The sequence below is a fragment of the Rhipicephalus sanguineus genome, chromosome 2 (genome assembly GCF_013339695.2).
Source record: "Rhipicephalus sanguineus isolate Rsan-2018 chromosome 2, BIME_Rsan_1.4, whole genome shotgun sequence".
In the NCBI taxonomy this organism is placed as follows: domain Eukaryota; kingdom Metazoa; phylum Arthropoda; class Arachnida; order Ixodida; family Ixodidae; genus Rhipicephalus; species Rhipicephalus sanguineus.
Genome location: NC_051177.1, coordinates 214,631,237 through 214,643,882, shown reverse-complemented (window position 1 = coordinate 214,643,882; position 12,646 = coordinate 214,631,237). Strand labels below are relative to the sequence as shown.

Here is a 12,646-nt window from a genome sequence, read left to right as displayed (position 1 = left end):
GAAGCTTGCTGGTGGTGATGTGAGCAATGCGCAAATGGTATTCCAAAAATACGCACGAAAGCGCCTCGCTGAATCCTTCGACGTAATGTATGGCCGCCCGTGCACAGGTGGCCGTGCTGCCCTGTGAGCATGGCTGCAGTATCAGCTTCTCAGGTTTGAAGAAAAAATAATCCGGATAGTCGTTGCGGCTTAGCTCCCGATGGATCGTCCGTAGTTATCTTTTCAAAGCATCGCCATCTGAGCATTAGCGTACGGCGCATGTTATAAAGGACACTGCGGACGTATTGTGGCCGATGGCATGATGGTGAACCTATCCTATTACTCTCCGATCGAGACTGAGGTATTGTCCGGTGTTTTGACTTTCCACACGGAAGCGGAACCAAGGCCAAGCGGTGTGGTCTGTGCGTTGGAACGTGCAGTCAGTCGACTACCCTCAGAAATACGAGAAGCAGCTCGCACCCATAATGTCGCCGTAATGTCTAGCCGGTAAGACGTCCACGCACATCGAAAACTCGTCTGCATTTGTATGGAGAGTAAACGATGTCACACTGAATGAAGACGACACTATGGTCTTGTTGGACGTCACATCACTTTTCACAAGTGTCCAAGTGGATTTGGCAGCAGCCACGTGCGAAGAAGCCATAAAAGCGGACAGCGACCTTTCTGGTCGCAGCCCCTTCATCATCTCCGAACTTGGCGAGCTGCTGCGGTTTTGTCTGAGCAACACGTATTTTTCATACGATGACATCATTTATCAGCAAATGCATGGTACTGCGATGAGAGCTTCAGTATCGGTTACCGTGGCTGATCTTCTAACGGAAGCCTTAGAAGGGAAGGTCCCGGCCACGTTTACTTCAGAATACAAAGTATTTTACCGTTACGTCAATGACTGCTTCTGCATTTTGAAGAAACAAAACATCCAACGCTTCTTGGACCGCCTAAACACCCAGAATGAGAACATGCATTTTACCGCTGAAGACTAGAAGGACAACGCGCTGCCTTTTTTTTATGTTCTCGTCTGTTGGAATGGGAGCGCCCTCGCCTTCCTAGTGTACACGAAGCCACAGGTCGTCACCTCATTTTATAATTCGCATCATCCCATGGGCCACAGGACGTCATCCTTGATAACACGCGCCGTGCGTGTCTGCTCAGAAGGCAATGCACTGAAAAACGAACTACGTCCGATCCCTCGGTAGCAAAGCCGCAACGGCTATCCTGAACCTTTTATCTCCGAAACTATAGCGAAGCTCACAGAGTAGCACGGCCACCTGTGCACGTGCGGGCATACCTTACGTCGAATGAATCAGCAAGGCACTCTCGCGCGTATTTTCCAAAATAGGATTTGCGAATGGCTCACATCCCGACCAGCAAGCGCCTCGTCGAGAAAGGTTGCGAAGTGAATCGTTCCCAGGGGCCGTGCACCAGATAGCGGGAGCTGATTGCCGACAAGTACAAATTGGCGGAACCTCTCGACGCCTCAAGAAACACCAACGTCACGTGACCAAAAACAGTCACACGACGAACGCCATAACCGAGCATGCGCATGAACATAACCATAACTGGCTACTTAACCTACAATCACTTCCAGTCCAGTTCAGGGAACAAGGAACCCGTACGTGGTACCGAAACGTCGAATGGTTGATCAGACTTAGTCAGTGACCGTGTTGTATTGACAACTCTTGACAAGACTACAATATTGTAGCAGTAGTACTTTCATAAAGGAAAGGACGTGGTCACACTTCCGTTAACAGCTGGCTGGAACCAGCGTTCCGGCACAATAAGCATAAGAACTGCAGATTGAATAGTTCGACCAGCGTGATCACGTATGACAACTTTCTTTATATGTGACTGGCCTGCTTTCTGTGTCATGTGCTGTTGATAGAACTTATCCAATTATTTTTAGGCCATTAGAATACACTAAGCAGTACATGTGCGCGGCAGTGCAAGTACTCATTGCAATCTACCGGCAGAGTTTTCGTTGTATGATATGAACCTGGTTTGCCATAACAGCTCTTACTTTTCTCAGAGATATATTCTTTATCTCATTCGCCCTCTGATTGCGTCCTTAAGCGAAAGCAGAGCTCGCACCGAATCGAAGTGGCACTGGTAATGTGAGTGCCTGCTGCCTTGAACGGCCACCGCTACGGGTCGTCTACTCAAGTTTTGCGAAGGGGCTCATCACAAGACAAAGCTTGCCGCACCATGCAACCTAACTTCGCATTTGGTGCTTTGGAACAGCTGCTGCGTTATTATTTTGCGTAACACTATTCTGAAGAACTTCTGTCGGATTTGCAGCCCGCAGTTAACGGCGCGGTCGCTATGCTTAGTTGCTCACATTTGACGTAATCTTGTTATGAACTCAACTAATCATACGAGTGATTTCAAAAAATGACCTTTTTGAGAAAACTATTTGCATACTGCGGTGTTTTTGGCAAACTACATACGTTTCAGCAGGATGTTGAAGCCTACTGCGATCGCGAAAACCATGGAGTTTTGTAGAAAAGAAAGCTCAGATTTCTGAACTCCATATGCAGCCAATTTTATTGTCCTCTATTTAAGTTGACGGCGGAAATAAATTCCTGGAATACAGGTATATTGTGGAGCTTAACACATTAGTGGGCTTTTCCCTCAAAACGTCTTCAAGAGTAAAGGGAAATAAGATTAGAATACCAGAGAGGTGTGCTTGTTGGTAGGTATTCATGTTAAAAAGACAGGGCGTTTCCATAAACACGTTCAGTTGTTAGCGCCGTGGTCTGTGTCTTTTCTTGTATTGTAACAGGTTTAAACTGCGCGAAAAAAGACGGGACAAAAACAGGAACAGAAACACACACGCACAACTGTTCCTCTTTCCGTCCCGTCTTTTTTCGCGCAGTTTAAAGCTTTGACGATACCATGAACCGACTAGCCCAACAACATGTATTGCTCCTTTCTTGTCCGCTCTTTTTAGCGCCGTTTTTCCACTCGTGAACATGAACCAACTAGCCCGAATGCGTGCTCTACTGTCGGATGTTAATCTCTTTTGCAGAACAAAGCTAGGGGGCGCGTCTATGAGTCTGTGGACTTCAATATCTATGAGTTTGCGGAATTATGTGCCCACGCACGACAAGCCTTCCTAGATTGATGCAAAAATTTAGGCGAATCACGTTTGAACAACTCACAGCAGTAATTTCGCATTTCTTTCATAATGCTATACCTTGGTCTTGGTAGCGTTTAACGAATGGAAGTCATGACTAAAGCGGCGATGGTGAGCTGCGCTTCAACCTAGGTCGCGGATTTGACATGCGTTGACCTGGCTTAATTAATTGATTGATTGAAAACCGTTATTGAAAACAAAAGCCCTTAAGGGGCTCTGCAATGGGTGGAGTCACTATTCTGGGACTCCTGTGGTATCAGCTTAGCCCTTTGGACCAAGGCCTGAAGGTCCGAGGAACTGAGCAGGGCCGCTTCCCACTCCTCTCCACATTTTTTATAGCAGAGCTGTTATGGCCGTCGTTTGTCCGGTTCGCGATCTACATAAGAAATTATCATCATCATGCCGGCACAACCACGTCAAGCCAAGTTAATGATAACTGTGCCTAGTTAATCATAGTCAAGTCTTGTTGGGCTTGGTTGAGCATGGTAGTACCTAATTAACCAAGCATAGATAAGCGAATTAGGTGATAGCCTAATTAGTTATAATTAAGCCGAGTTGAGATTCTGGGATGCCCAGTCATGCCGAGCGCGATAAGAAAAACAAAAGATGAGCTGAGCTAAGCCTAAGATTGGAAAGGCAGCCTACTTAGTTCTGATTGGGGTAATGAGCTAATTAAGCCTAGGATGACTTGGGAAGCAAGCCACTCGGCGCCAAGCCTCAAATATGAAAATGAGGGCAAGTAAGCTAATTAGCCTAGTCAGGCTAAGTAAGCTATAATTAGACTAGGCGGACTTCAGATGCAAGTTAATCGAGGCAGAGCTTCAAATACGCAAATAAGATCAATTAAGCTAATTAGTATAACTAAAATAGTTAGGCTGCCTAATGCTGTCATTCTCAAGCGATTCGTTATCGAACCTGATCGATATCTCGCGAATACCCGTGATTTACAATGTGATCCCGTGAACACTTGGTGCATCGGCGTTTGAATAAACGTGTGCTTATTACAGCCAGGACCAGCCGAGTGCCAACCTGCTCTGCTTTGCCCCAGGCTTGCACGACCTGAATGCTAGCTGAACAAACTTTTTAAAACGAACGTGTTTTATGCCGGGGTCCACCGAGACTTCACTGACGTCATTTCGGTAACGGAAGTGAAGTCAGTAAAATGTACACTAGCAGATGACACAGACAAACAAGTAAATTTTTCGTTGATTTGGATGACCTGGGAATTGAACTCACGACCTCTGAGAGGGTTCTGGCACTCTGCCCTCTGCGCCACCTACGCACATACAGGAAGCTCTACAAGCGCACCTTATTCTCTCACACCTCCCTGTCACAGTGATCTTCGTTGGCGGGGCGTTGTCGGCCCAGCAGCAGAGCGGTGGAGTGATGTACTGCATCATGGAACTAACGAGTGCCGACGTGGAGCGCTTGGGTAGTTTCAGCGCAACGGAGGCTTTCAATGCATTATTGTGAGAAACTCCACGGTCTGTGCAATGCATAGTACACGAGGATTCGGTCTGGTGATGACGCAGTACGTGCTTTGCATTTCGCGTTGGGTTAGCGTGACGACCCGTCGAGAGAGTAGTGCAGCTTCCGTACGCAACAATGGCGTTCCTCCGCCTCAACTGCTTCGACTGGGATAGCACTGGCTAATAAAACTGCTGCCATAAGCGGCGCAGAAAGACAATGACGACAAAGGGCGAATGTCGCGCAGTGAATGATTTGGTGAAGCGAGAGAGACGCGAGTGGTTAGCGGAGCGCCTTCGCGCGTTCACGGCTCAAGCTACGAGCACTGCCTCTCTGGCGTTCCTGAAGGGCTGTGCGGTATATGCATGAGCACAGGCGTGGTTTACCGTACTACTGTCGAGCGAATATTTTGGCGTTTCTCTTGTCAAATGACGACGCTTTGAATGAGTAAACATCGAGTACCGGTGTTTATTATGTGCTTGTTGGTGCCATCCTTGCGCGGGATGCAGCATATGCTGCGTCCGGGTGTACGTTAACTGTTTCAGCTACCACAAGGTTAGTTAAAGGGGAACTCCGGTGCATTTTCGACCGTATTGAGGTAATGCCGTTTTAAAATAGTATAAAGAGTCCCGTAATAGCAAGGATGGTTCATTTTGCTGAAAGACTCGTCAATAATTTAAAAAAAGCAATAAACGAGGAGTCGAAACCGAAACAGGGAGCTGAGCTGCTCCGTGCTGGGTATGCGATGACGTCACTAAGTGGGCTACACGCCGCCACGGCTGGCCAGGGTATAAACATTAGCACACGTGCTTCCTCTACCGCGCGAAAAGCAAGCTGCAATGTCATCGACGCGGAATCAAGCTGTGTCAGCCCGTCTCAACTTACCAGTGAAGAGTTCAGCGATGATTGCAGCTACTATATGAGCGCGGAAGTATCGCCTTTTGATTTTGACCTGCCGGCGCGTGAAATTGCTGACGTGCCCCGCATCGATCTCCTCGTTGCTCAGTATTGTGCGTGCTTACTGTAAAACCCGATGTCAACGACGACTAACACGCTAGCAGCTAACAAACCGAAAAACTTTACTCGCGTCGTCGCCGCCTCGTAGAAGAAAGCGCGCGCTGCAACCGTCTGTTGGGCGAGGCGGGGTTCGAAAAGAGTAGGCACGTTACGTCACATACACAGGGTGGCCCGCGTTAACAGGCGTGATTCCGGAATCAGCTGCCAATTTTAAAATTCGTTTTCTGAAAAACTGAGCGGCTTACGGTTGTATAATTTGGCACATATAATCAGGGTACCGAAGAGAACATATGTTTAAAGTTTAATTCATATCAGTGAATATCGAAAAATCCCTGGAGTTCCCCTTTAGGTCAAGATCATGGATGTTACCGACGGGATGGAGACGTGCCACTAGACGCTAGTGTGGGTGCACGAACGTCTGACGGTGCTGTAATTGCCAAGCACCAATAGACATGTTGCAAGCTCTCATATATGAATGTACAATGAGCAGTCAACTATTCAGGTGAAGATACGGTTCACTTTCGTGTGATGCCAATTTCTGTGATGGAGGGATGTTTTTTGAACATCCCTTCTCAACGAGAAAAAGGTGTCATCGAGAAAACTCAGTAAATAAATGTATAAAGTAAGCTTTGTTGGCAGCGCTCGGTTTCGAATACAGGTTAATGCGAGTGCCTAATGACTTCGCTAAACTCCCACGCTGGCAGAATACCAATATATCTATACCATACAAATACGTTGTACCTGCAGTGAAAAACCAATGTAAAAGAACACTTTTTGTGAAAGCGTCTTTGAATTTCGTAGCGGCAGCTTAAAAGCCCTTGCTGGGAGATGATGTCAAGGGAGCATTGTGCAGAACAAGAAAATTCTCACTTTGTGAGGACGGAATGCCATACTCGCTCTGCGATGTCGGGGGATGGGCTTTCTGTTCATTTCTGCGCGGGATGCGCTTGCTGTTTTTTTTTCTCATGTTTTCAGATTATTTTACTCTTCTAGAAGGCCTTGATTTCGCGTCGCCTTCTCGTGCGGTAAGGTGTGCATAGGGCAGACATGCCTGAATGACGTGCTTAGGAATCACAAGCAGTTCAGCTGTTACCGCGACGGGCGCGTGACAGTCCACTTTAGCTGCATTGCAACGACTGCAGTTGTCCACCATTGTTTAATGGCCGTGTAGTTTTGTATAGCAACTTTGATAAGGATACACGAGAGGTAGTCGAAGCTAGTCTAACTGCAAAAGTAGGGGTCAACTGTGTCAGCGCCCCCTCGATTACTTTGAGTGCAAAAGAAGTCGCGTATCTGGATGATGCTGGCTTGCACTTTTAATGCACTTTTCGCTGCGTTTTTTTAGACACACCACTTTTGAGACATAAAACTTGAGTCATGTCCTCTTCCTTGGTCCCTTTATTTTTAGCGCTATGGCTTCATTGAATGTAACAAACCAGATAGCCCAAAAGTCTCTTCCCTTGGTGCTCATTTCACGCTACCTCTTTGCTATGTAATGCTGCCACTTATGACAACACGTATATTGTGTACCCTGCTCTCACACACTTCTCCTGCTTGACGCTGTGGGGCTTCGTGAATAAACTAAATAGAATGAAGCTGATCTTTTATTTTATGCATTTAATTTATAGTGATTCCTATTGCATAACATAGAGTAGGACGAAATCTTTTCACGTCGAGTCAGCATAGAAGTGCTTACGCACTTAATGTAGAAAGTCATGTGATGTAAAGGACCGACGGTCAAGGATAGGAACGAAATTGAGAGATGGGAAACAAAATGGACTACGGCAGATTGTAAGGTTGAGCGATGAAATGAAGAGCCCGCCTAAAGTGAAATCGCCTCGCCAGGCTAATTAGAGATGATTTGGACACCTCAAAATAAAATATGCTATGATGATTATTAATGAACTTTTGTCACTCAGTGGTGGTTTATGTATCGCGCACTCTGGTCTTAAGGGCCGTGAGAATGCTGGGAATGAATGTTGCCAGGCGAATAGTAGAGGGTGCGCTGTGGGCCAGTTGGGGCATCGTGTCATGCGAGACGAAATCTCAGAGAGCAAAAGCATCTGTTTCGAAGGAAGCATCTGCTCCGCTAACATGAAGACGGAAACGACCTGTAGCTTTCTTCCGGTGAGCAAAAAAACATGTTCAAAAATGTCGTGACAGTATCGGCTTCTCTGCTTGTTAGTTCCATGAATTTGCTTCGTGCTGGCACCGACCAATTTCGCCTGTGCAAAGTTCACAAAGAGTAAGAATGCCGTTTTCTCATGCTTGCTGACCAGCGCTCCTCCTGTCGTTTTGCGATACAGCTTCGATCCAGAAGTTATCATATTCGGCGCCTACTGCTGCGACACTTTGTTTATATCTGTGTGGCATTTCGCTCTCCGCTCGGTATGCTCTATCGAAATGATTTCTTTTGCCGCACTTGTTCCATGGGCGTTGTTTAGCTGGGCATTTACTAGCCTCGTGATTTCTTTCCACAGCGACGAAAGTTTTGAACTGCGTAGACATCATCTGGGTTTTTCTTTCCCGCTTGTATTTCCTCACACTGGTCGTTACCTTGATCTCGAGCTCGGCAAATTTGGACTGTTTAAGGCAAAACAAGTAGGGCTGTGCGAGTAGTGAATTTCATAATCGAATGAATAGTGATGACATGGAATCGAGTACGAATACTATTCGAATAGTTTTCGAATAGTCAGGCAACTATGTTAATGCAGCCTAGAATGGTAATTTAACCATTTTCGAATTATCCCAGAAATTCCACATTTTATTTGAAACAAATATCTAAGAAAGAAACATTAAGATTACTTTTAATTGAAAAAAAAATACAATTTGGTTAACTATATCAAGCAGCAACCACAGCTTCAGAAATATTTTGTAACTACAGGTTGAGATACAGCACTGACTTTAGTATTCAAGGTGATACATTGTCAACGGCTTTTAATTTAAACCTATATAAAATATCAAACAATATTCATGAGTCAGCATCGTGAATGTCATGACGAAGATAGTGGATTGATGACTGCCTCTTCGGTGACACCGTAGTTTTCATTCTGTAATCAATATATAGCGACGTTTTCATCCTGTAGCCAATATATATAGCGTCGATGGCTCCTTAAAGGCCAACACCGGCGATTTCTCGAGGTCGATGGATCTCAATGAAATTCGCTGGGTACGTTCCTGTGCACGTTTCCGTCATTTATGCCAAATTACAGGCTTGAGACATGCGCAGATTGTTTGCAAATCAATTTTAAAGATTGTCTGCAAACGCCCTCCTGACTTCCCACAATTATTGGCAACAATGCGTCTGTGACGTCAGTATTGGGAAGGCGACGGAAGTGACGCAGCCGAGGGCACCGCTAACTTCGGCCGCTACAGCGAGCGTCTGCTGTGCTGGCCGAGACACTGTCACTATCAGACGCGGCACTGTCAGTCGCAGACATTACAGCTGATGCTGCGGCATACTCACCTCTCCACTGTGCGCCTGCTCGTCCCGGCTGTCACAGTTTTCATACTCCGCGCCGGCGTTACCGGCATACCTTGCACGACTTCCGGTTCGTTCGTAACAACGTCTACGTCATACGTAGACAGTACACTCGGTTGGGTTTCGGTTTCGGTGTTGCGCTTTTTTGCTTATTTAAAATTATTCTCCAATTTGCCGAGTATTTCTGCTATCGGGCCCGTAACAGGAGCGTCTCAGGAACATAAAAGCACCATTACTTTGACATGGCCAAAAAATCGCCGGAGTTGGCCTTTAAGCCCTTGGGCTGTATGTATCGTGGTAACTTGATGATTAAGCAAGAAACGGTACTCCTCTTTGTTCCAACCTCTCGTTCCCTTGAGGGTTTTTCGTGGCTGCTTATAATTTGAAAATATTCGAAAAATATCTAGTATTTCTAATACGCACTATTCGATTAGTGTACGGAATGGAGTGGAGCGCTATTCAATTTAATATTCGAAATTCTGGAATATTCGCACACCCCTAAAAAGAAGCGATTTCCGAAAAAAACCTTTCCTGCAGCTCTTCATCATTTGTGCCTAGTAATATTCTGCTCCTCAGCATGCGAGCTTCCATTTCAGCAAGCCTGCAGCTCTTCCCCAGTACTCTTACTTCGGTTAGCCATTCGTTAAAGCTTTCCCCTTCCTTCCGGTTACGCGACCCAAAAGAGAACTCGTTGAACGCCAGGTTCGACGGCGGTTTGTAGAGAGCTTCGAACTTCTTTTGGCGACTGCTATGTCTGACTTTTCTTCGCGGTCATCGACGAAGAAAGTGTTATATGTCTGCGCGGATCCTCTCGAATGACCGTAAAAAAGTTGTGGCTTGTAATCTATTTGGTGTTGATTGAGGCAGGTAGCCGTGGCGTGCAGTTCAAACCCTTGCCTCCATGTTTTCCAGCTCTGCCAAACGTCCGTTGTCGAGTCGAGAGCCCTCGGATGTGGCAGTGGTGTGGTGAACAGGGCACCCTGCTGGCGGAGAGTTCCGCAGAAGCGTTGGCTTGAGTGTCCGGCGTTCCGGAAATCCGTTACAGCTATAAGCTACCCGGGATGGCGTGCCATACGTTTGTTTTGCTGCTTCCGGTCATGTCTGCCGCTATTCCTATGTAACACGCACGTCAGAAGTGCGGCTGTGCGAAGAGGCTTTATTCGAAAACCCCGAAGATCATACACCCACCGCGCAAGAGGGCGCACAACGGTATGCACTTGCATGCGTCATACCTGCGTCACAGCGTGTACAGACGGCCTAGTAAAGGGTTGGAAGTTGTGTAGTTCGAATACGTTCACTATGATAAAGTTGCGCAGGTGACGGAACTGGTAAACACGTAAAATATCTTCACATTATTACATACCACACGCGTGCTATGCTTCTTTGTGTTCATCTATGCCGTTATTCGCCTATAATATGCGCAGCACCTTGCCCAGCGTGAAGGCCGTTTGTTTACAGAAATCCAATAATTGGAGAGCCGGAATAGGCAACCAATACAGCGGAATTCAGGGGGAAGAATTGGCCTTTCACTTTGAACAGTATCGAGTCTCCCTTTAGCAAATATTTAGCTTATGTGGACAAGCACATGCACACCTTGTTTTAAGGTCGCAGGTACCACTGTTTTGACCAGTTGGTACGGATATGCGTGCACCTTTGTTTAGAGTAGGAGGCTCTCATAGAATTATCAACGTTCACGCAATATTCATGCTACTTTTGATGGCAGACCGTGCTTTATTTGTATGGGCTGTTTTTATTCGGATAACAAGCTTGGATTGATGCCAAAAAACAGTGCAGCCTGCACCATAAGATACATTTTGGGAATTTCTTACTGTTTGTTGCATCATAATCAAACCTGAAAAACAACGAAACAGCCTTGTTGGCCATTGCCACTACAGCGCCTTGAAAGTGCAATTGAATGGTGTTCCATCTAAGCGGTTTGTTTCTTTGCAAGTTGTTGCGAGCTGTAGCTGTTGAATATGCCTTATTCTTGCCAGTTAGGAGCGGTACTCGTGTTTCTGTTTAATACCTGTTCCTGTTTTTATACCATTAAAATATTACATAGAAAACGTTTGCGTGTTTATGAAACGTAACGTGCAATGTGTGAACATAGCGGGGGAATGTAATCTCAAAAACTTTACTTTCAGGAAGGCTCAATATACATAGAAAACAGCGGAAGCCGACCTGAAGAAAATAAATATGACTTGAATCCTGACCATACTCACTTTATTATTGTCAAGGATGATACTGTCAACAAAACAGGCTTGAATTACTTCATGCTCAAGCTCGAACAGCACCTTTCAATGACATCAGACGAAGAAAACGGTAATAACCTCAAACCTACTTTCATGACTTAGGGCCACGTAGAACTCTCGAGTACTTTGATGACTTCACAGTAACATCCGGTGATGTGGTGATCAGCCCAGTATTAGGCCCAACTAAGTAAGGCCATTGCAGAATAACATATATGTGGGCGAGCTTGTTTGGGTTCTCCCTTCCAAATTCCTTCAAAATTTCTGCCGCTCAGAAATTTGGAAGGATTTGTCCCCTTATCCTAAGAAAATCAGGTCCATCTGTAAAGTCTGTATGTAAAACTAACCATGTCAATACGTTCGTATCTTGAAAGCTAGGCCGTGTGTATATGATTCCTTCATCGTGTGGTAAAGTATACGTCGGACAGAGCGGGAGGTGCATCAACACAAGGCTGCTCCTTTAATGCCACCTCCTAAAATCAGGCCAATTGATGTCTTTCGTGTGGATGTAAATCCCGTTTTATTGATACTGCCGATCTTTCACGACAGCATAATAAAATAACAGGATAATAACTGAAGCCTTTGACATTACCAGATTACAAGACAAAAGCGTCAGCCAGGCATCAGTAGCCCTCTTGCCAAAAAAAAAAAAAATTTGAATACCTCATCAACACGTGCGTAGCACAGTGCCATTTGACGATGTGGTTTTCATTGCTGTCTACCTTATTCCACTAGGCTGCGTCCCTCCTGCTGATATTATCTTGATTTGGTTCGCTCTGCACCTTCTGTGGTAACTTTGTGTGACGATGCTGGCTGCACATAAGGGGCGTTTTTTTCAATAAAAACTTCAGTTTTGAGCCCAGCGCAAGTCCTGCCTTCATCACATCTTTTGTATTCGTTCTAGCGCTGCCCCCTTTTTACATCATTTTAAATTAAGAATAATACATGCAAGCGGTACGCCTCTTTGTCTCAGCGTTATAAGCTAGACCATTTAGTTGAGCCGAATAATTGTAAAGGTAAATCAGATTGAAAAATAAGCAGAGGTAGCAATGTAATATGGTAATTTTGCCTATTTGTGTCAGTATCTGCATGCTGGCCAGCGAAAAGACGGCGAGATAGCCAATATTGTCGCTTTTTGATCGTCCCAGATAGCATAAACATTTCAATGAAGACGTGCTATACCTGCTGTGGTCATTTACACACCGAATTTCAGACCAATACTCAGCGCCCTATTTCGTTCCTCGATACATACTCGGTACTTTAAACGATAGCCAACCAAAACACGGGCCCCGTGCCGTA

At 45.7% G+C, this 12,646-nt stretch overlaps 1 protein-coding gene across 1 annotated transcript in view; it reads left to right on the top strand.

Annotated features, from left to right (window-relative positions):
- The first annotated feature begins 12,403 nt into the window (after positions 1–12,403).
- LOC119382222 (transient receptor potential cation channel subfamily M member-like 2) overlaps positions 12,404–12,646 on the top strand; it is a 307,967-nt gene continuing 307,724 nt past the window's right edge. The window contains exon 1 of the mRNA XM_037649936.2: positions 12,404–12,428. Coding sequence (XP_037505864.1) covers positions 12,404–12,428 — 25 coding nt within the window. The remainder of the gene's footprint in view (positions 12,429–12,646) is intronic.